The 22195-nt window shown below is 38.3% G+C and overlaps 1 protein-coding gene across 1 annotated transcript in view; it reads left to right on the top strand.

Moving 5' to 3' along the window:
* LOC139982091 (fimbrin-like) overlaps positions 1-22195 on the top strand; it is a 62943-nt gene continuing 40748 nt past the window's right edge. Inside the window, exon 1 of the mRNA XM_071994630.1 lies at positions 1-485. Within this exon, the coding sequence (XP_071850731.1) occupies positions 417-485 (69 nt within the window). The 5' untranslated portion in view covers positions 1-416. The remainder of the gene's footprint in view (positions 486-22195) is intronic.

Below are 22195 nucleotides of genomic sequence, written 5' to 3'. Positions count from 1 at the left end.
ACTGCACAGCACTAATAATATACTTGCCACAACTTGTGTCAATAAAGGTTGAGGTAAAGAAATCTGACCGAACTAATCTCGTAGAAGGAAGGAGAGATTTGTGGATCTGAGACAAAGAACCTGTTCGAAGGCATAAAAGTGACTTCAATTTCTTCTAATTTGCATGAACACAAACGCCGTGAGCGTTTTCTATAACTACAATACCACCTGTTATTTAGGACTGTTACTATTATGCGAAGAAAGTGACTTGTTAACTTCATTGACTTACGAACAGTTCGTATTATAATATAACAGTGCACCGGAACCGCCCTCTCTTCTATTACAAGTTACAGTGCAGTGGTAGCGGCAACGTTAATACAGGTTGTGTCTTGCTTTACTTCAAACTAATCACAAAAGACTCAATTTAGCTCACGAAGATGCCGAACGCACAAAAAGATGTCGTTTCGGAAGAGGAGTTAGCGGAGATAAGGGCGTCTTTTGAGGAGGTAAATAAACATTATTTTGCAGTTAACGTCACTTGAACTCAGTGTTGTTGCTGTAGTTACGTACAGTAGGTCTCTAAGATGAAAATCATGTATGATGTAGGTTGCATGTAGTCGATTGTATAGTCTAGTACTGGAAATCCTACAGTACAATAATGAGGTGTTTTGTGACAAAATGTGACTCACCCCTTATATTCCAGTAATATACTGTTACATGTGTGCTGTAAGAATTGGTCCAAGATGTTGATAAATATGGGTGTGTGTGGTCAGAGCTCAGAATATCATCAGGCCTCATTTGTTGTTGGATGTCGAGTAATTAGTCATAGGCTGTAGCCTTTGTGTAGGCCTATAGGATTACACCAAATATTTGTAATGTGATTACTTTAAATTAAATTAATTAAGGTGTGACCTATGTCACTTTTAAAATGATCCATTCCAATATTTCAACTGGCTGTGCGTGTATCGTACATTGGGGCACTTCCTTGTGTATGGTGGTATGTAACCTCACATGTCCTAAATTTGTGTACGGTTCTGTGTTATACATATATGTAGAGGCACTGATGGACACTAGTGGCCGTGTCCATCAGTCAAATTACAACCACTTTTTCAATCGCAATATTTATCTACAAAGCCTGGATGGAAACGAACAAACTTGCCTTGTGCAGTGAAACACGGAAACATCCAGTTTGTATTAAATTGAGACGCTTTCATGGTTTATGCTATCCATTTAAAGTAGCATGTTACACTATTGAAAGCCCCAAATGTTGACTTACATTATAAATCACAAATGTGGTTTCCAAGTCTAGATAGAAGTTCTCACTGACTAATCGCTACCCATCACTGGATAGCTGACAAGTTGGCCATTTATGGCACCATCAATTTTCCGTATCATGACCGTGCATACATTTTGCTATGAGAGCTTGAAGTTTACCGCCAGTTGTAAACAAACCTCTTCACTCAGTAGTAAACAATTTTTGTACGCTGCACCTGGGAGGCTTAAAGGGGTCTAACATTGTGCCACCTTAGCAGAATTATACATAGAAAACTTGAATTCATGCGCAAAGTTTGGGAAATTTTTCTTTGCTTTGAGCAGATGCAAATATAAATTTACTACTACTTTTTCTGGTGGAATCTGGTCATTATTGATGAAATCACATTGCTGAGTGATAGGCCTACAACAAAAACCGCTGAGCCAAAATCAGCGAGATACTTTAGTCCTTAACGCTATCTTTTAAAAGAACCTTATAGTATTCCCTTACTATCTGGAATTCACCATACATTATACCATCATAAACTCAACCAGTTACGTGTTTAAAATTAGACTGTAAATATATAATTTCCACCACCTAGGAAAAGTCAGCTCTGTCAAATATTGACATAATTTAGTATACATGTGTAGGCTAGGCTTCAGCTTGTTCAAAGTAAATTACATATTTAACACAAGTTTAACTCTGCTCCCGGAATCAACCATTGACCTACCTTTTGTTTCTGAATGAAAGCATATATTCTGTTAGTGTACTTCTACTATTCTCTTTTGGCAATGTTTAGCTAGACCACTTAGAGTATGCCTGTTTAATCTCTCCTTGACATACATCTCTCCATTCATCTGACCATACAAAGAGAGCCCTGACATACAACATGTTACTGTTGTATGTATTGTGTGTATGGATCATATTGATTGGTAAATCCCTAAATTAGTCACATATAGTTGTAGAGTTTGTCATTGTCTATAGAGCTTACGGTTGCTACAGTGTGAAAAATCTTTTGCAAGTAACTGTTAATTTCCACACCTGTAGTATAACTTGTTTATTTTATAACATTGTAGAGTGCAAACTGTGTGCAATTTTTGGTCGATGTGCGTTTCAGAATTTGTTCTGTGATCATTTGCCATGTAAGTGCAGCTGCAGGCAGTTCAGTATACTGTATGTGTACTGTGTAGCAGTATATACTTGAACTAGTAGCAGTGCTGTATAGTTTCTACTATACACACTGTATATACTCTGATATGTACAAACATATGAAAAAAGTTTCAAAGACAGAGATTGTGAATGCAGCAAGATCTAGGAATGGGAGAGGGAGAAGGGTGGGGGTAGCGGGTGAGGGGATGTACTGGGGGTAGCGCCATTGTGTTAATGTCTTCTAGCAGCCGTCGGATGCACAACTACACCTGTGCATTAATGAGCAAATATATCCCAGGATTCCTCGGTTGTAAAAAATTGCTTCATTTGTGACAAAACATTTTACAAAAGGTCAGTGTATCAAGATCATGAACAATAACTGTTTCAGTGCTCTGTGAGTTTAAGAGACCGTATGGACCCTGAGCTCAGAATGATTGTTCAGAAAATTTATATTCATGAATGCATGTATGCAGTAGTGTATGTTTGGTAGTGTGTGTATTGTAATTAATACACAGTATGACAATACTGTACTTTTGTAGGAATCTGAACTCCACAACGTAATCGTTATTGGAGAGGTCGGTGGGGGTGGGGGTGGGGTTGGGGATTTGGATGCGGAGGGGGAGATTCAGGACTGATGGTACAGTTATAAACCAGAATGTGAGGAACATGAATATATTTAGGAGTTTCACAATCATTAATTTCATGTTATTAATGTGTACACATCTAACCGTTCAAACAACTGAGTGTAACTGACATTTAAATAGCATTCAAGCTGTTTAGAGTTATTAATAATTGTTAACGAACTAGATAACATACATGAACTAGATAACATACATTACACATGCATCTAATTCAGAAATTGCATTTCACGTATATATCATTGGTATAAATAGTGTACGGTATGTTGTGTTGGAATGATTTGAGTGCAAAATACACCTCTCAATCATGCCACACCTTTGTTATCAATCGAACTTTGAATTCAAATTAAATTAGTACTGCAGTCTGGCAGTCTGCATTGAAATCCCGTAATCTAGCAACATTACCAAGCAACTGTTATGTAAAATGAAGTGTCCGTTTATATCTTTAGTTGAATCTATGAATGTTATTCATAATCTTTTTATGGACATGTGTTGAGAGTTTGCATTGTCTGTATGTACACAAACTCCGACATCTTGAGTGGTACATACTTGAGGGTTATAAACTTGAGTGATGTACTGGTAGGACCATGCTCATGAATATTGATGAGATCTGTGCATAGTTTTATGTACTGTACTGTACTGCTTGTCCATATGTTTCACTGAATATAATACATGATCATTACAATGCACACTAAAGTACATGTTACAAACAGCATGATAAAGAACCTTAGGACTGTATGATGGAATTAGTCTGGATATATCTAGATGAACTATGTGTTTGGAATATGGTTTTATGTACAATGTGAATGTGATACAGTAATCTGTATTGATCAGCTTTATAATTAGTTTCATGAAAGTACACTTAAATCATGATGAATTGAACGCACTAGTTTCTGACTGACAAACTCATTGCAGCGTTTGTAGAATTTAGGTATAGTTTGTTGGGTCAGTATTGTTTCTGAATGTGTCTATCCCGAATGGGTGAGGCAGGTGTCTATGGAACGCCAAAAGGACCACAGTGACATGTACCACTACTAATTTGACATGTACTACTACTAATTCAAAGTGTACTACTACTAATTTGAAGTGTAATACATGTAAAATGTCGCATACTACTACTAATTCGAAGTGTACTATATCTAAAATGTCGCATACTACTACTAATTCGAAGTGTAATAATACTAATTTGAAGTGTACTACATCTAAAATGTCGCGTACTACTACTAATTCGAAGTGTACTACATCTAAAAAGTCACGTACTACTACTAAATTGGAGAGATGGCGCTATTCACAATCTTTCCGATACCATGTCATCGAGTTGCGCATCTGCATTAAAATAATGATGAAGAAAACATTCTTCAATACTCTGTTGATTCAAATGTCTATTTTACATTTTAAACCTTTAAGGTCTGTGGTAAATATAGAAAATAGCATATAGTTAGGCACAGCTGGGGAATCAAAAGCATTCTTGACATTTCAATGACGGGGAAATTGCTGCTTGTGAATAATAGTGTGTATAACAACTTTAAGAGTTAAAAACTGGTGTATTATATATGTAAAAAACTCGATGGACATGTCAAAAAAAAAATAGAAAAAGGCGCCCAAACGCAAAATGCTGCTTTACATTCAGAAAAGACCGGTGAGGTGCTACTGTTAATGAGCTAAAGTTAGGCTTCCTAGACTTTTTCTATATGCTAGGCCAGGCTGCGGCTAGGATATAGTGTCTAATTTAAATGATATTCCAAAACTGCTACTTGTTTAAATTATATACAGGTCTAGTACCGTATGCATTTTAGGTGTTCTACAAATGGCCTGAATATAGGCCTACTAAAGTACTAGGTCATGGATTAATTCCGAGCATAACTTAAGAGCCCAAATATACGTTACCGTTTAAATTTAGATTTTGGCACAGTAATGTGTGTATATGCAGAGCTTAGTATGCGTAGGATTAGGAGTATATATGTACGTGTCAGTCTTCCTGAATGTTCCCCTTCTCCTTGCCTTCATTACTAATACTGTAATCACTATTGTCTGTGACCATTGGGCATCACAAAAATAAAATCGAGTGGTGGCAAAGCAACAAGTTTTCGAAGCCCCAGCAGGTGGAACCATCGATCCCCAAGAATGTGCTTAATGTAGCTTCAGTTTTTAACTCTTAAAATTGTTATACACATTATTATTCACAAGCAGCAATTTCCCCGTCGTTGAAATGTCAAGAATGCTTTTGATTCCCCAGCTGTGCCAAACTATATGCTATTTTCTATATTTGCCACAGACCTTGAAGGTATAAACTGTAAAATTGACATTTGAATCAACAGAGTATTAAAGAATATGTTTTCTTCATCATTATTTTAATGCAGATGCGCAACTCGATGACATGGTATCGGAAAGATTGTGAATAGCGCCATCTCTCCAATTTAGTAGTAGTACGTAACTTTTTAGATGTAGTATACTTCGAATTAGTAGTAGTACGCGACATTTTAGATGTAGTACACTTCGAATTAGTAGTAGTACGCGGCATTTTACATTTATTACACTTCAAATTAGTAGTAGTACACTTCGAATTAGTAGTAGTACATGTCAAATTAGTAGTGGTACATGTCACTGTGGTCCTTTTGGCGTTCCATAGGTGTCCTCTAGGATGGTCATTAGGGGGCGTTCATAGCTAGTGCAAGAGTGTTAGTTTCAGTACATGTAGGCTGCTTAGATTTGGGTGTTTGTATTTAAGTACATCCATACGTAGGAGAGACAGGTTTACTGTGAGTACTTGGATCGTCATTTGTAAATAATACCCAAACCGGTAAGTTTTGGGGTTGCTGTTTGTAAGTAGGCTATTTCATCAGAGCTCTACTTACTGCAGTCTAAAGTACTAGGATAACATACATGTATACCATATGACTTACTGTGAGTATGTGGGTATATACCTTAAAAGGAAATTTATACAAAGAAACCTGTGGCACAAGTTCCAAATACAGTATCACAGGTGAAAGTAAGTGGTTGTATAGGTCTGTGGAATCAAAGACACTGGTTGCCACTGTGTGTGTGTTATTTCATAATCAAGGGGCGCTCAAAGACTTGTGGAGGTTGCCACAAATGTTTTTTATTGACCTGCATCAAGTGTACAGTTGTATATTTACTGAAGGCCTACCATGTACTGCACACATATCAGATCTGTATGTAGCCACGGTGTGCTGGACATATCATGTCACTTTAAAGAGTCTAATCGCCTTAATGATCAAATACAACTCGAGAGTAAACATTAAATTATGTAAAGTACTGTAATGTATGTGTCCTACTGATATATGTACTTGAGAAATGTCATGCTAAATACAGTTGATAAGATTTGGTTGATAATATGTGTTTACAATAAGTGTGACATTGACTTTGTAGTCTATACTGCACTTTTGTTTGTCTTAGAAATAACTCTGGCCCAATTGGGTATTTAAAAATGGTAACACACATGTCTGCAGTCAGAGCTGTAAGTGTAGAAATGCACAATTTACAAGTAAGCACTGTGGTTGTGAGGCCTGATCGAGCTGTGCGAGGCACATATTATGTTACCACCCCTTCACTATATATTCAATTTACTTTGAGATGAATTACACAGCCCTCAGTTCTGACCAGTAACAAGCTTACTGATTTATCCTGTACTACAGTATATAAGACTTACTTAAATATTTCCACTTTAAACTCATCCTGAAAATGAAACTGGACTACGTTTGCAAGCTTATTAGCCATTGTGAATATTAGAAACTTTAAGTACCAGCATGTATACTTTTTATATTGAGTTTACAGACTAAGTATGACAATTCAATGCAAAATGCAACTCTGAGGTTTCAAGTTGACGATATGTCCGTAAAATGTAATGTAAAAATACTTTGAAATGCTAGGTAAACAGTTTCAAGTTTACATTGTCATATGTCCATAAAACAATAATTAACAATACAGATTGTTTAAAGGATAAATAGCATTGTATAATGATTGTTAACCTCATTAACATTAACCAGGTTTTCAGAAATTAGTTTCACTTTTAATTTGAGTATTAAAGTTAATGTACACATAAAGTATATATGCTAAGTTTGTAAGGCAGTGCCATACTAAATATTACTACTGTTACTATTATAGTAATGTAACTATGACTGAACATTGCTTCAGAAACAATGCCAATGTTACATTAATTTAACATGAATTGCCAGGATGAAACATAACATGTTACTTGGCTGTCCTTGTTGTATACACCGACAGCTCGCCAAACCACAAGAGATTGATTCATGCATTTTTTACTGTACTGTACGTTACATTCATGTGCAATGAATACTAGCTATTAGGTTTATGCACACGTACAGCAGCTGTACTACATATTCTTCCATTTTTCTTCTTTTCCCCTCTTTCCGTAATATTCTTATCACATCAACATCAATAATTAATGTGACAATTGCTCTTAGTTTTGGAGTCTTAAACATAAATTTATTAATCTGTTTTCATTTATGCTGCTACTCAGAACTGTATGCTACCTGTATTTTTGACTTCACTCCTCGAAGAAAGATCTAAAGAAAAGTAAATTTTGTATGTTTACCGGCCCTAAATGAGTTTACAATACAGCAAAATGATGTTAGTCTTGAGCATCTAGTTTCTGAGGTCTCATTAACCTACTACGTATGCAAACCTTAGATCTACCGTGGCCTAATAAAGTGCTGGTAACATTCCTGCAATTGGAATAGAAACTAAAACTACAGTTAGGCCTATAGATGTTACAATTTATGTTGTTTTCGCTTTTTAAAAAGAAAAGGTCTAATCATCAAGTAGACGCCCATGTTCCAGAGCTAAACTAAATGTACAGTATATATGTGAGGTGTGCAATATACGTATATATATAGTAAAACATTGTGTGAATTGCATTTTAAATGAACCTGTGAATAATTGTTAAAACTATTGTAGATACAATGTAATATATTGTTAGTTTTGTTTTCTTCAGTGCTGGCTTTGTAGAGTACAGAATCTGTGGCCTCAGTTCTCAGTGCTAGTGTAATTGAGCATAGATAGTCCCGATACAGCTCCACTGAAGTGTAAGGTTCAGTCAATGTTGAGCTCAATAACAGTTCTACTATATATAGCAGATGTATCTGTTCAATGACATTATCTGGTAGTACTGTAGGGTACAGTACACTGTGGACAGGTAGGTGTATGATTTGATGTATGGGTACTACATGGGAACAAACGCTTTAACTGTACCTGGGGGCCTTGTGGTCAAGTGGTTATAAGACAGTGGACTTGTGATCTAAGGATTACAGGTTCAAGTCCTGGCCAGATCATTGCCTTGTGGTCAAGTGGTTATAAGACAGTGGACTTGTGATCTAAGGATTGCAGGTTCGAGTCCTGGCCAGAGCATTGCCTTGTGGTCAAGTGGTTATAAGACAGTGGACTTGTGATCTAAGGATTGCAGGTTCGAGTCCTGGCCAGATCATTGCCTTGTGGTCAAGTGGTTATAAGACAGTGGACTTGTGATCTAAGGATTGCAGGTTCGAGTCCTGGCCAGAGCATTGCCTTGTGGTCAAGTGGTTATAAGACAGTGGACTTGTGATCTAAGGATTGCAGGTTCGAGTCCTGGCTAGGTCATTGCGTTGTGTCCTTTGGCAAGGCACTTTATCTCCATTGCCTCTCTTCACCCAGGTGTATAAATGGGGACTTGCTAGGTACCTTGTAAATATGTATAGTTGTGTGTGCCAGTTTGTGGCTGCACACTATAGGAAGTCCCCTAGGGGACACGTGGATGTGGTGCACTTGTGGTGCCCCAGGTAAGATTGTTTGAATTGTGCACACTTTGGTGTGTGGGTGTGACAAGTTACCAATGACCAAGGCTTAAGTTGTAAAGTCATGTGAGTGGGCCTTGACCTCAAACAAGACTAAACTTTCAACTTTTTACCTAAGTACTACTGATATTAATGAAGGGAATCATTTATCCAGTATCTCATAGCGAAATGCTTTGCAAAATGGGCAAATTACATACCCACACACTTGAACACTAATTTATTTTGAACACTAATTTATTCCCTGTTTCATACATGTACAAATCAAATCTACAGTGTGAAATGTTTCCCGAGAGGTCCTGAGGGCGGTTAAGAACTTAGCATGCATAGACTCTGTCTGTATGTGTGACCTGATTAATTCACTTCAATGGCTTTGAGTACAACGTTTCTGTATGTTGCCGTGTTGGAGGAATCTAACCGTTATAGCAATTACCGACTGCGCTCCCCGTTATTTGCCACCCCATTTCCCCGTAACAATTTTGCAAGGTCGGTATTAACGACTCCATAGTTTTCCCTTTAGGGAAACCAAACAATGAAAGTATACGAATTAATGGAAAAGAAACAGTGGTTGAATTTACTTGACTTTGAAAGCCATGTGCAGGATACTGACTAACAGCTCGGTTAAAGTCCTCCACACAGCTGCACAGTTTATATCTTACTGCACACTGTACATATACCACATATATACCATCATACATCTATACTGTATGTATGTACAGTATGCATGTATAGTTACCTGCCCTGTATCATTCTGATATTTGTGAAATGAAAGCTTTGATTTGTACATTAACCATTATTTTTCAACAAACAATTTCAGGAAGGGCATAAATTGCCTGTGTCAACATCCAGTTTGATATTTTTGCCTTTTGAATTAGAAACAGAGCGAAAGCAGCTTGATCGAATGAATTAATTAATGCAAATCTAAGATCTATTTAGACTGCAGTACACGTGTACATACTTACAGTATGAGTACCTTCTCGTTAAAATATCACCCACAGGAAACGTTCCCCTTTAGCTGAACTTAAATTGTAATCGATATCAACTAACATGACTGTACATGCATTCATACATAATTAAGCTTAAATAATAATTAATCAAAATAGTTTTACAGGTTTTCAATTGAGTGGTCTTTCAGTTTACAGTGTAACATGCATTCCAACAAACCTACATGTGTGTGATTTATCCATATATGTAGTGTTTTTTGTGGAGGTCAGAGGTTATTGTAGGTCAGCAGCCTAGGTCAATGTCTGAGCCCTTTACAGTACCTGTATGTAAACAAAATATACTATATGCAAAAAATTGATGGATACTTTGTAGGGGGCGTATTTAAATGGATCCATTATATCCCAACAGATTATTAATCTGGGTGAGGGAATTTAAATCAAGTTTGGTGGGTGTAAATATATACTATTATCTACGTAGGCTGCTGTTCATGGCAAATGGCAGTTGTATATTGATCGTGTCGACCTATTATCTTTCACCTTTGTTTGCTAATACAATATTCTATAGATAAACCTGTAAATCACCTCCTACAAGTAATCAAATAAGGTGTGGGTGTAGCTCACCCACTTATTGTAGGGTACAGATACTGTGGAAATTTCAGTATCCAAATTTTTCTATAGATGTTCAGATTAATAAAACCAAAACCTGACCTAGTATCCTCACTGAGCACCCTTTTGCAAATTTATTTGCCAAGTTTATCCAATATCTGGTGAGGGTAAGATTATAGCAAGCTGACATCTACAGTGTTGTGTTTTATACATGTACACAGATACCGTAGTTCTATGTATGGGTATAATAATTAATATTTAACTGACTCACACTACTAACATTTAAGACACTTTCATGTATCCATTATTGTAAAGCAACATGCAAGCTAGTTCGAGTAACTTATCGGAAATGTTTCAAAATTCGTTGGCATATTTTCCTCAGTTTTATTTGAAATAAAATAAGTGTCTATCTCCAGATACCGTTTGTGACTATACTTATGTCTAGTCATGCTTGAAATGAATCTGAATGGGACCATTTTACTGAATTTTACTAAATTTTCCATTTTACTTTTAATAATCAAGTGTAAATGTAGTGCACCAAAGGTTTTTATCAATAAGATTTTAAAACTGAAAATTTGCTCCTCTCTTACATGTCTCCCCATTACCTTAGCACTCTCGTTCCACCGTGGGGGAGACATGTAAGCTCGTAAATTATCCAAACCAGTAAGTTTTGGAATTTACAGTACGGTTACTTTTCAAGCTTTCTCCATTTTGACAGTAGCAATTAATTTTGGCACAGAATTGGTCACATTCTCCTCATTTAAATATATGAGGACATGCTGAATGTAGTTTATCTGCAAAGCTGCAGGCCTCTAAATTTCACCCTTCTACCGTGGTTATGTTAGTACTGTTAATCTGTATTCCAAGTTAACAAAACCTTCAACAGAAACGTTAAGTCCTGCTGCTCTGTCCATAGGCTTCACTTCACACAATTATGTTCGATCAACGCTTTATAAGTGTACACCGTCAATGGGGAACTATCTATCTCTATATAGATAGCTCAACAAGTGACTGTACCTACAGTATGACATGGATGTAACACAACCCATGTCAACAAGATTTAACAAGATTTAATTGATGTATCAAAGGTAATATTATCAGGTATATCCAGATTTAATTACAAGTCACCTGATCAAAACAAAAAGGTATGATTTAATCACATTAAGCTGAATTTCCTCTATAGAGATTTTCTGAAATGCATCAGTAGAACATTTATGTACTTAACATTTAGTGCTATGACCTTCATGTGAACATGGAACTGCAATGATCTGATCATGCAAGATATTTACCTTGACATCTAGCTTACGTGTCTCTGTACGATTGGTGCATTCCAGTTATCCATTCTATATAGTTTATATTCTACAAAAGTTGGTAACGTTCAGTTAAATTTATCACTGTACACCCTAGTACTGGCCTGCATTTGTCCAAATTCCAGATATAATTTTCTTTCCAACACTTACATTCTAATGGCCTATACAATCCGTAATTTCTAGTGTAATTTTCAATCCACAGTGAATTTTTGTTTGTTTTTTTGTACGCTCTTGACTACAGTGGAAGTTTCTGAGGTCATCTCAAGTTTCTGAAAATTCTCAAGATTGCATTTCAAGCACCCTGGATGGAGTAAATTATAAAGCAGAAATTTAACTAACATTGTTTGTGGACCTGAAATTTTCTTAACACAGTTTAACATAAATATATAAAGTGGGATTCTGTTATATTCTCAAATGGATGTATGTAGTATTTACTGCGTGCCTCTCTTACCTGTATCTACTATACTATTGCACTTTTCCATCTACCTAGCCTCATAACCGGTAACATCAGCATTGCCACCCCCACCCCCCCCCCCCCCTTGACCCTCCCTCCTCTGGGTCATGGATGGATATAGATAATGGTCAGATACATACTGTATGTGTACTGTATAGGGTATATAAGGGTATCAGGGCAGGGTCCAGATTTGCTCACTGATGGGATATAATTGTGTGGATAACGATGACAGCCTTAATTAAGGTCAGATTTAAAGGTCAGGTCAGGGTATAAAGTACAGTATGCACAACCAAAGTTCTGCCGTATCTCTGCATGATAAAGTGCATACATCTTTTTAGCTGTTCTATTACCTTGCATTGGACATTAAAATGCATGTATACATGTATACTTCTTTATTAGTGTACTGTAGATGTGTGGAGACAGATCTCCGTATATATGTCCAGTAATTATCCATATAGCCCTGAAGTCTGGAGTTCAAGACAAATATGCTTTTCAGTTGTTTACATATTTGTCTTGGTGATTACTGGACTCTGTGCGTGCGGCAAATTGTACATAATATATTTACTTCACTCCTCTCTTACCTGCCTCCATGCTACTTATACACATAATCTACCTACTGTAGCCTACAACAGTTGGTAAGATTTTAGCACTGCCCCCAGCGAGTGTGGTTGAGATACGTGGGCAATTAACAACTTACATGTATGGATAATTTATGATAATTGGTAAAATAATGAATATATTGATCAAAAAGATTGAACAGATAATAGCTTCCTGCCCCTGAAGCACTCCTTTGTGATCAGGATATAAGCAAATTAGGAGAATTAGTGCGACCCCTGACCTCCACTTAGTGTGACCCCTTACCTCCACCAAGTCCCTACTCATGCTCTTTAAAGTAGGTGTTTAACAAGGACGTGAGCAAGGGCCTACATGTTTTATGTGGAGTGGGTCAGGACAGGTTACAGGCTGATGTGTATTGCACATCATTTGTACATGTACAGTGAGTACCTCAGAATGCTGACTGGATTTTTTGTAAATAAATATTTACTTCGTTCCTCGCTTACCTGTCTCCCCACAATCTTAGCACCTCATTCTACCGTGTCTAGTATGCCCTGGTAATTTTTTAACACTGTGCACCCTCAGCGAATGCTAACTGGATTTTTTGTAAATAAATGTAAAGCAGTGGCAAAGAGCATTTGAAGATATTTACTTCCCTCCTTGTTCACCTGTCTCCCCAATATCTTAGCACTCTCATTCTACCGTGCCTAGAATGAACTGGTAACCATTTAGCACTATACATATGTCCGGACCTTTTTCGTGGCTATGGGACAGGATGCAAAAACCAGTGACCTCTGGGTCACAAACCCAGTGCTCTATCAACTGAGCTATCCAACACTTAGTTGTTTTGATCCCTATATACGAGGAATAAGTTAGTGTTTAGCATTTTTGATGGTCCCGAAGTTTGGCATGTAAAATATATGGTTCACTTGAAGCCCCCCCCCCCAAAAAAAAGGCTAAAACATCTTTTCACTTGCGCAGCAACTTGACCACTTTGCATACATGTAGCATTTTGCGATATCTATTCGATACTGGATAAATAATTCTCTGCTATTTATATAGCCATTTCTTTGCTGGCGGCACCAGTCAGAAGCCACAGTAGCTTGCATACCATGTAACCAGGGATTACACCCCAGTTTCATTCAATACAACCCAGAAAGCAGTGCTCAGCTGGGATGGGATTTCAAGAGAAATTCAGCTTTTCAATATTCTAATTAAAATTATTGGCCTGAACCAAAAACTTGAGTGGGAAATTTTTTACAATGGAAAAGAGCAGAGAAATTTATGGCTAGAACGTGATTTCAACCAGTGACTCTCAGTGACAAGCTTCTGGGCTTTTCACTAACTGTCTAAAATCTCCCAGCCAGTTTTCCGTGATTCCCTTATAATACAGCAAGTATTATGTTTGACTCGTTTAAAAGCCAGAAGTTAAACTCGTTCATCTACTGTATTTTACGGTAGTTCTAGTTACTGTACCTGCACAGTTTCCTCTCTATGTTTCCTGTACCTGGTTTCCCTTTCACTTCCTCCTAGCTTCCATGTGCAACTTAATCGATTTAGTTTTGTTATGTTAGCATGTATCGACATTTACAGACTTTATGCAATATCATGCATGCATTTCATATGGAATCATGTAATTGTGGTCACTGGGACTGAGCATGTTTATTAACTTCGCTGCTCACTTACCTGTCTCTCCACAACCATATGCACCCTCGTTCTACCGTGCATAGAATGAACTGGTATTCCTTTTAACACTTTGCGCCCTCTATTACCCGCCCCTCCAGTCAATGCCCTTTCCTTCTCATTCTACCCTCCAAAGTGCCAGCATCATACTGGGACTGATTCTACTTTATACAGTACAGAATCAAGATACAGTACTAGCTATCCAGGGAAGCAGATAATTTGAAAAGATTTAGAACAAACTTCCGATTTATTTAAATACGTATAAATAAAAAGAAGAGAAAACAGAAAAAAACCCACTTCTGGGCACTTTCTTCCACGGGTAGATTGTAGCAGGTTACAAGTAGTGATCGGTGGCTTTTGTGTGCACAAATTCCTAAAACTGTTACCAATCCAGCACCGTTACTGGGCCACGGCATCAGATAGCCAGAGAGTGTAAAAAAAATGTTTAATATTTATATTTCTGAATCTACCATGCCCTGTAGCTCGTGCTGCAGTCCAGTATAACTTTGAAAATTTGCATTTTCAATTGATTTTAAAAACTATTTCACCTGTAGTACGTATGCCTGCACCTTTGTGTTTAATTCCTCTTTTCTTCCGTTCGGTTTTTTCCCCTTTTACTTCCCTTCCATTTTACAATTCCCGTCCTTTTTTTTTGGTTAGATCATTTATATTGACATATTTTCCTTTCATGTATTCAGCTTGTGAATTCATTATATTTGTTGGGCCTGACAACCTTTTAACAACAATGAAAATATCGCACCTGCTCCACTGTAGTAGAGCTCTCTCGACTGTTACATTTAAAAGTACCTGCACACCGAGAGTGATTATTACTTAACTTCCACCTCCCCCATATACCTTACTGTGTACAGACCAGTCTTACAGCTTTCTTACCTGTTACAATTAATATATGTACATGTATACTCATCTTTCCTGTTAGTTCTATAGAGTTCCCTACCTAGATCCATGTAAGATTGCATATAAATTGTTAGTTGAGCATTCAACCAACCTTTTGGTAATAATGGTTTCAATAACTTCCAAGGCCATTGTAATCAACTGCTTTGTGATATTGCAAACTATCTTACAAAAGTACTGTACAGAGCTGTGAAGAAAGCAGCATATTGTTCCTGTAGGAAAGGAAGGTTTATATATTGTAAATTAGAGAATTCATCCCTTTGGGCTGCGATGTTGAGCTGTGTTGTCTTCATCATGCATTGGTCAGAATTGTAGGTCAGAGGCTGTGACTTGTGGTCAGGTGGCTTTGTGGTGAAGTGGGTGAGGCAATGGACTGGGGGTATAATGATTGCAGGTATGAGCCCTGGCCGGATCATTAGGTACATTGTGTCCATGGGCAAGGCACTAAATCTTAAAGCAGCATTTTGCGTTGGGTCGCTTTTTTCCACCTTTTTAACATGTGCATCGATTTTTTTAGATGTATCAATCATAAAACAGCAAACTAAGATACCATCCAAGTTTCACCCTGCCAAGAGTGTTAATTAGCGAGTAATTAACGATTTATGTCGATAACGAGTAAAAGTGTCCTCGACAAAGTTTTCATATCTCCAAATCCACTAGTTTGAATTCCACCAATCAGTGAATTGTATGTTTATTCATGAGCATTTTGCGTTTGGTCGCCGTTTTCTACTTTTTTGACATGTCCATCGAGCTTTTTACATACATCAAATCACAGAACAGCAAATTAAGATATTAGCCAAGTTTTTCCCTGCCAAAAACGTTAATTGGCGAGTATTCCACATACAAAATTAATCGCATTCAGTTCCCAAACCCACTAGTTTGAATTCAACCAATCAGAGATGCTGGTTTAGTTATGAGCCGTTGCTAAAAATAGATTCAAGACTTTGCGTTGGTACAACCAGGGAGTTGTTATGCAACTGCCTGGTACAACTGCCATATAGACTGTACACAAATCAAGCGTGGTGTTATATTACGTATCTGTCAATGACGTTTGTAGTGTTTAAATATTCATATTATGGGCGAGGTTTATTGGGTTCCCAACGGAAAATATCTTGGAGAACAACAAAGTTGAAAGTTGCAATTTTTTCGACTTTTATGCCACCATTTGAAGTAAAATATAAATAGATAAGCTAGTTATGTATGTCGTTATGGCATAGTGGAGTCAGTGAGGTTGAGAAAAATCAAAGAAAAGGACGCAAAATGCTGCTTTAAAATGGGTACTTGCGAGGTAGTGGATATAGTTGCGTGTGTGCGAGCGCCTGGCTTGTGGCTGCACCTACCCTATGGGAAGTCCCCTGGGCAGGGGACACCTAGATATGGTACACTGTAACTACTGTACAGTAGCACATGCCCAAGGATGGGATTGTTGGAATTGTGCAGACTTTGGTATGTGGTCGTGACAATTGGTTTAAAGTCGTGTGAGAGGGCCTTGGCCTTCAACAAGACTGTAAACCCAGCTCAACTTTATTAAACTTCATACAGATGACTTCATCCTTCACTCACCTGTCACTTTTTGTCTGCCTTTTGTCAATGATTAATGTGATCACATACATGTAACCAGTACATTCAACATGTACACAACAGAACACACTCTCCATCCATGTATATTTGTGATCATGTGTATTACGTCCATTCGGGAAGAGAAGGCATTGACCGGAGAGGTCTGGATATTGACATCCGCACAGTGTTACAAGGTGACATTCTCATGATCATACCAAATACAGTCTTGATGTACGGGCAGGGGGGGTGGGTAGGGGGGTGGGGGTGTGGGAGTCAAAGGTGGATCAAGATGTTTGGTTTCCGTGCCCTGGTTCTACGTGACAAATTTTCTTAAAAAGTGCTTGTCCTTGATAAATGCACTGTACGGCCGGTCATCAGTGTACACACATCAATATATCCAAAATATCCAAATATATCAAAATATGTATTAACCCGAAATATGCTAGACAGTCAGAAAATGGTCGCCAATGCTCAATCTCAACAAGCATTTGACTGCCGCCCTCAAAGTAGTTTTTCCTGGATGAGACAATGAATTGGATATTACAGGGGTTACTATAGCTACAGTAGTTCTTAAGCGGTTTAGTCTCCAATATACAAACCTAAAAATTGAATTTAATATTTCGCGTAGAAACACTAGCTTTTGTTTCCCCCCAAATATCATGAAACATGGATAAAGTTTCCCATTTTCAATGTTCTGTATAAAAAGATGTAACCATGGAATTTATGTTAAGTTACAACACTGGCTGCAGATCGACCGCAGTATTGTTCATAAAATGATCAGGTCTTTATGAAAAGGTCACTAGCATTGACCTCAAAGTGCAGTTATGATAAATTTGCTGAATGTTTGGAATAAATCCAAAGATAACATTTAACTTGCACAAAAACATATTTTTTGCAATATATTTAAGCTGCAGAACATTAAGTAAACATCTAAATTGCTTGCATAAATTTAAACGTGTATGCAAAAATCATGAATTATGTTATAGTTGATATATTTTGATTTCAGTCTGGAACAAAAGTCAGCTCATCCTGCACAAAAGGATGACTGACGGGAACAGGAAACTGCCCGATGACGTGCGCTATTCTTTATAACCTTTAAAACATGATGATTAATATGCTTTTTACTTCTATATTTAACTGACTGTTCCAACTAAATTGAAATTGGATTTAGTCGTCAAAACATATAGATGACAAAAATTCGCAAGCTGGTACAAATTTTATGTTGCATGAAAGATCAAATTTTTGCAAGATAGCACAAATTCAGCTCAGTTTGCAGGTTAATTAGTTTTTATGTCAAGGATGTGACCGGATGTGCCCTATGAAAGTGGGAAATAGTACTACTTACTAAACACCATTCTTGGAATTTATTTTTCCCCTGTAGCTCGTACCATGTACTTGGCTGTCATTATCACCTAGAGTCTGGCGCGAAAAGGAAATATCAGATCTATTTATTTATTTTAGATTAAATACATAATTTACAAATGAATTCTCAGTGAATCGTAGGTAGGATCCAGTAACTGTATGATATTGTCTTTCCAAAATAAATGACCTTTATCATTCAGCAATGACGTTTAAACGTCCTGATTAAAGAGACCATCATTATGTGAAGATAAAAAATGCTAAATATATATTCTAACAGGGCTGGAAATTAGTCTTGGTGAGGGCAAGGCCATTTGGCTTCTGTGACTTATGAATTTGGGTCCTCCCACTTCCCCCTTCTGCCTTCGCGCTGCCCCCCCTGTGATTCAAAACTGGTTTCATATGCACATGTACATATATGTTACAGACTTGTGTATAAAGTAAACAGAGAGTCACAGCAAAGGTACTACAGTATATCGTTTTTAAATTATGATAAAATATATACGAAGTACAGAAACAGTAAAACTGGCTGAATGCAGAACTTCCAACGCTATGAATTTGTAACAGCCCTACTTTCAGAAGAGAGCTGGAATTGCATCCGGATATGAAAATGTACATTATTAAGAAGGTAATATTTGGTCAAGTGTTGTTATTCAAAACTAAAGAGGAACTGAGTTTTATGTGAAACGGGAAATGGTGAACATTTGAAATCAATATATACTAAAGTTATCCGCCCTTTTACTTCTGATGCATGCTTTTACAATGAAATTACATACTCGAGACCATAGCAGGGCTTAAAGGTAGAGTATATATATACACTTATAATATGAACAATTCCATTGAAATGAAGGATAACTCATAAATAAGTTCAGTTGCACAAATTTGCAAACAAAAACGTTGCCGTCTTGGCATTTTTTGTTTGTTTGTACTTTTTGCTTGCGGTTGCAATACTGTATTAACGGGAGAGCTACGATCAAGTGTGCGACCTGCTCGCTCTCTCGCCCCGGGTGCGCTTGGGACGAGCACGCACTCTGCCTGCATTGCAGATCTTGCACTCGGCGGGACCCGTGGGTTTCAGTTCATCTATTCATGTATGTACACTATAATTATTGGATGTTAGAAACAGTGTAGTAATGTGCGTGGTGGTACATGATACTGTGGAATGTTAGCTTAGTGGTTAACGCCGGTGCCTTTAAGTCATAAGGTCCCGAGTTTGTGTCACTCCAAGATTAATGTATGTCGTCCAGTTACAGAGTTGTTGACAATTCACAATTCATCATCATGGACGTTAAATATGAATCTAAGAGACTGACTTCGGTCAGCTTGCGGCTTTGATAAGCCAATGAGGCTTCTTCGCGAGTTCCTGCTTACATACAATACATACATATGTACATACATACACACACACATACATACATGCTATATATACTTCTGTTATCATATCCCAATGTTTGATTCAGGACTGGGGCAGTTATTCCCACACATTCAATACACTCTTCATTGTGTCCTCTAGCTCATCATATACAGTGCTTTACTGTACATAGGCAGTGAATAAACTTATCCAGTATCACATATCCCAAATTGCTATGCAAAATGGGTTACAAACAGCTCCTGGGGCAACAGCTCCATACAAATGCAAAAATGCACACATACAGTAGCAGTTGTTTACACAGGACGTCACAGTACAGTACCTTATGAGAGAAGAAGTGGCTATAGCCATGAAAGCTACTATGCAAAATTTGTAACACTAAATTATTCCCCGGTAGGTGCCTGGATGAACTCTAACTAAAACAGTTCATCTCTGCTTCTGTTTACTTAAAGATCTGCTTCATTGGCTCCAATTATAGCAGGCTATCACTAGGAGAGTTTTGTGATTACGTAATCGACCTGCCAAGGTCGTAAATTGACCTTAAATTAGCCTGCGTAGCTTCTTAACACCATTAGGCTCTTTGTGTAAACACTGTGTGGAAATATGTTCATATCTACATACATGGGTAGTTTATCATACAGCATTCACACAAAGACACTCATACAAGAACAAAATATGTGGCAGGCGTTGCAGATTAATTGGTAAAAAGAGGTCATTTTATGACCAAGGCAGGTCGATTACATTATCTCAAGAAACTTTTCCATGATAGCGTGCTATAGTTGGGGTCTATACAGAAGACCTTTAATCCTCTTTTGTGCAACACCACGCGTGGTTATAACTCCTTGTTATACTTTTGATATGTTTAGGTAACTTTTGGAATCTTGAAATTCCTAACAGACGAGTACCGTACATGATATCTGCGTTTCATTTTTCTATAGTAGTAAGTACTGTTACGGGAAAACAACCTAATTTTCTCGTGTGTACGTATTTTCTATTTACCGTTATAAAATGTTTCTTACGTAACGTTTCAGCTAGGAGGTCTCTAGTTTGTGTAACTTGAGTATCAGTTTATTGCTGGCTGCGGAAGTTGGTTCTTGCTGCCGGGGCTTTATGTAAACAGTCCGGTGGACAAGGCCTCCTTTGTTCTTAGTATACGGGTAATTATTAGGGGTGCATAGACAGTGGGGCGGGGTTAGTTCATATTCGTATAGTATTGTAGAGACCGTTGACCGGCTGTCATTGGGCTATAGCGCTTGTCAATCTCACTGGCTTGTTCATAATTGGTTAATTAAATCGTGTTTAGGGTTCTATACAGTTACGGGGGTATTTATAATGTCGTGCAAGGAGCGATATTAGACATTAAGTTGCGATATATTTAGTGTAATTTGCTAGGCAGAATCTATGCCGAATTTGGATGTTGTTTTAGGGACTTAGATTATTTTTGGCTTGTGCAGAGGGTCAAGTTATGCACTCAGCAGTTGCGCTGCGTAACTGCTTGTGCCTGCATGCACTCTGCAGCTGCGCTGCGTAACTGCTTGTGCCTGCGCGAGGTCGTCGCTGCGTAGGGTTCGCGGGCTGACGAATATCATCGTTAGCTGCGCTGCGTTGTCCTTACGCTGCGTCGCCCTTGACGCAGTACCTATAGATTAGCTGCGTTGTGCTTGCGCTGCGTTGTCTTCGACGCAGCGCCTATAGTTAGCTGCGCTGCTAGGCAGCTTACATATTAGGGCTAATTCATGTATGACGCCCTTGTTATTGTGTTTAGGTTTTATTGTTCTACTTTCTGTATATATTATTTGTTTATCATGCTTTACGAAAGATGTACGGCAGGTACATTGTTTACCTAATTATACTTTTTAAACTCTTAATGCACTGTTAGTGTACTTCTTTTCAACGGTGTCCTCGAGTCTCTTTCTACAACCCCCCTTCCTCAATTGCCAACTGGGTACTTCACCATACACACCGAAGCGGAAAGCGTTACATTGGTGGCAGCGGTGGGATGACTTGGTGCCTTTCCGGTCGTATGGTGAGTAGACAACGATGTCTGGTACCAACCCTTTTGATGGCAGTTCAGTCTGCAGTGATCAGGTGGCGTGGACTCTCCCTGAGAGATCATCTGGTGTCGGGGATCTAATCCAGCTACTGGACGAGGGACAACGGAGATTCTCGGAGGGCGGTCACAGACAGGAGGGGCGCAGACTGGATGCTGCTGGGGGTACTGATGGCAGACCGGACCTTGCAGATCGAGGGGCGTCAGAGACGAGGACAAGTGAGGGATATGGTGTTTCCTCTAACTTGGAGGCGAGGAACACCTTTACTACGCAGACTGGGGATCCCCCGAGGGCTGAACAGGGACTGAGGCTGGAGCCATCTGGACGTGGAGACTGGGACGAGAGACGGGAAGGTGATCTCGGGTTCGGTGCTCCTGGGTACAGGCAGATGGATGACACTTACAACCGGCGGGTTTCTGGGAATCCATTTAAGGGTCCTGAGAGGGTCAGGGACACTGTTGGCAACAATCCAGGTGTGGGCTTACAAACCCCAGTATGGGACTGGGCAGATGTGCATGAAAGGAATGCAATGATGAACCGACCTTCGGGATGGCCGGAGGAGGGCGT

The sequence above is a fragment of the Apostichopus japonicus genome, chromosome 16 (assembly GCF_037975245.1).
Source record: "Apostichopus japonicus isolate 1M-3 chromosome 16, ASM3797524v1, whole genome shotgun sequence".
NCBI lineage: Eukaryota > Metazoa > Echinodermata > Holothuroidea > Aspidochirotida > Stichopodidae > Apostichopus > Apostichopus japonicus.
The sequence above is the reverse complement of the archived record's forward strand: the minus strand, read 5'-3'. Positions and strand labels throughout refer to the sequence as shown.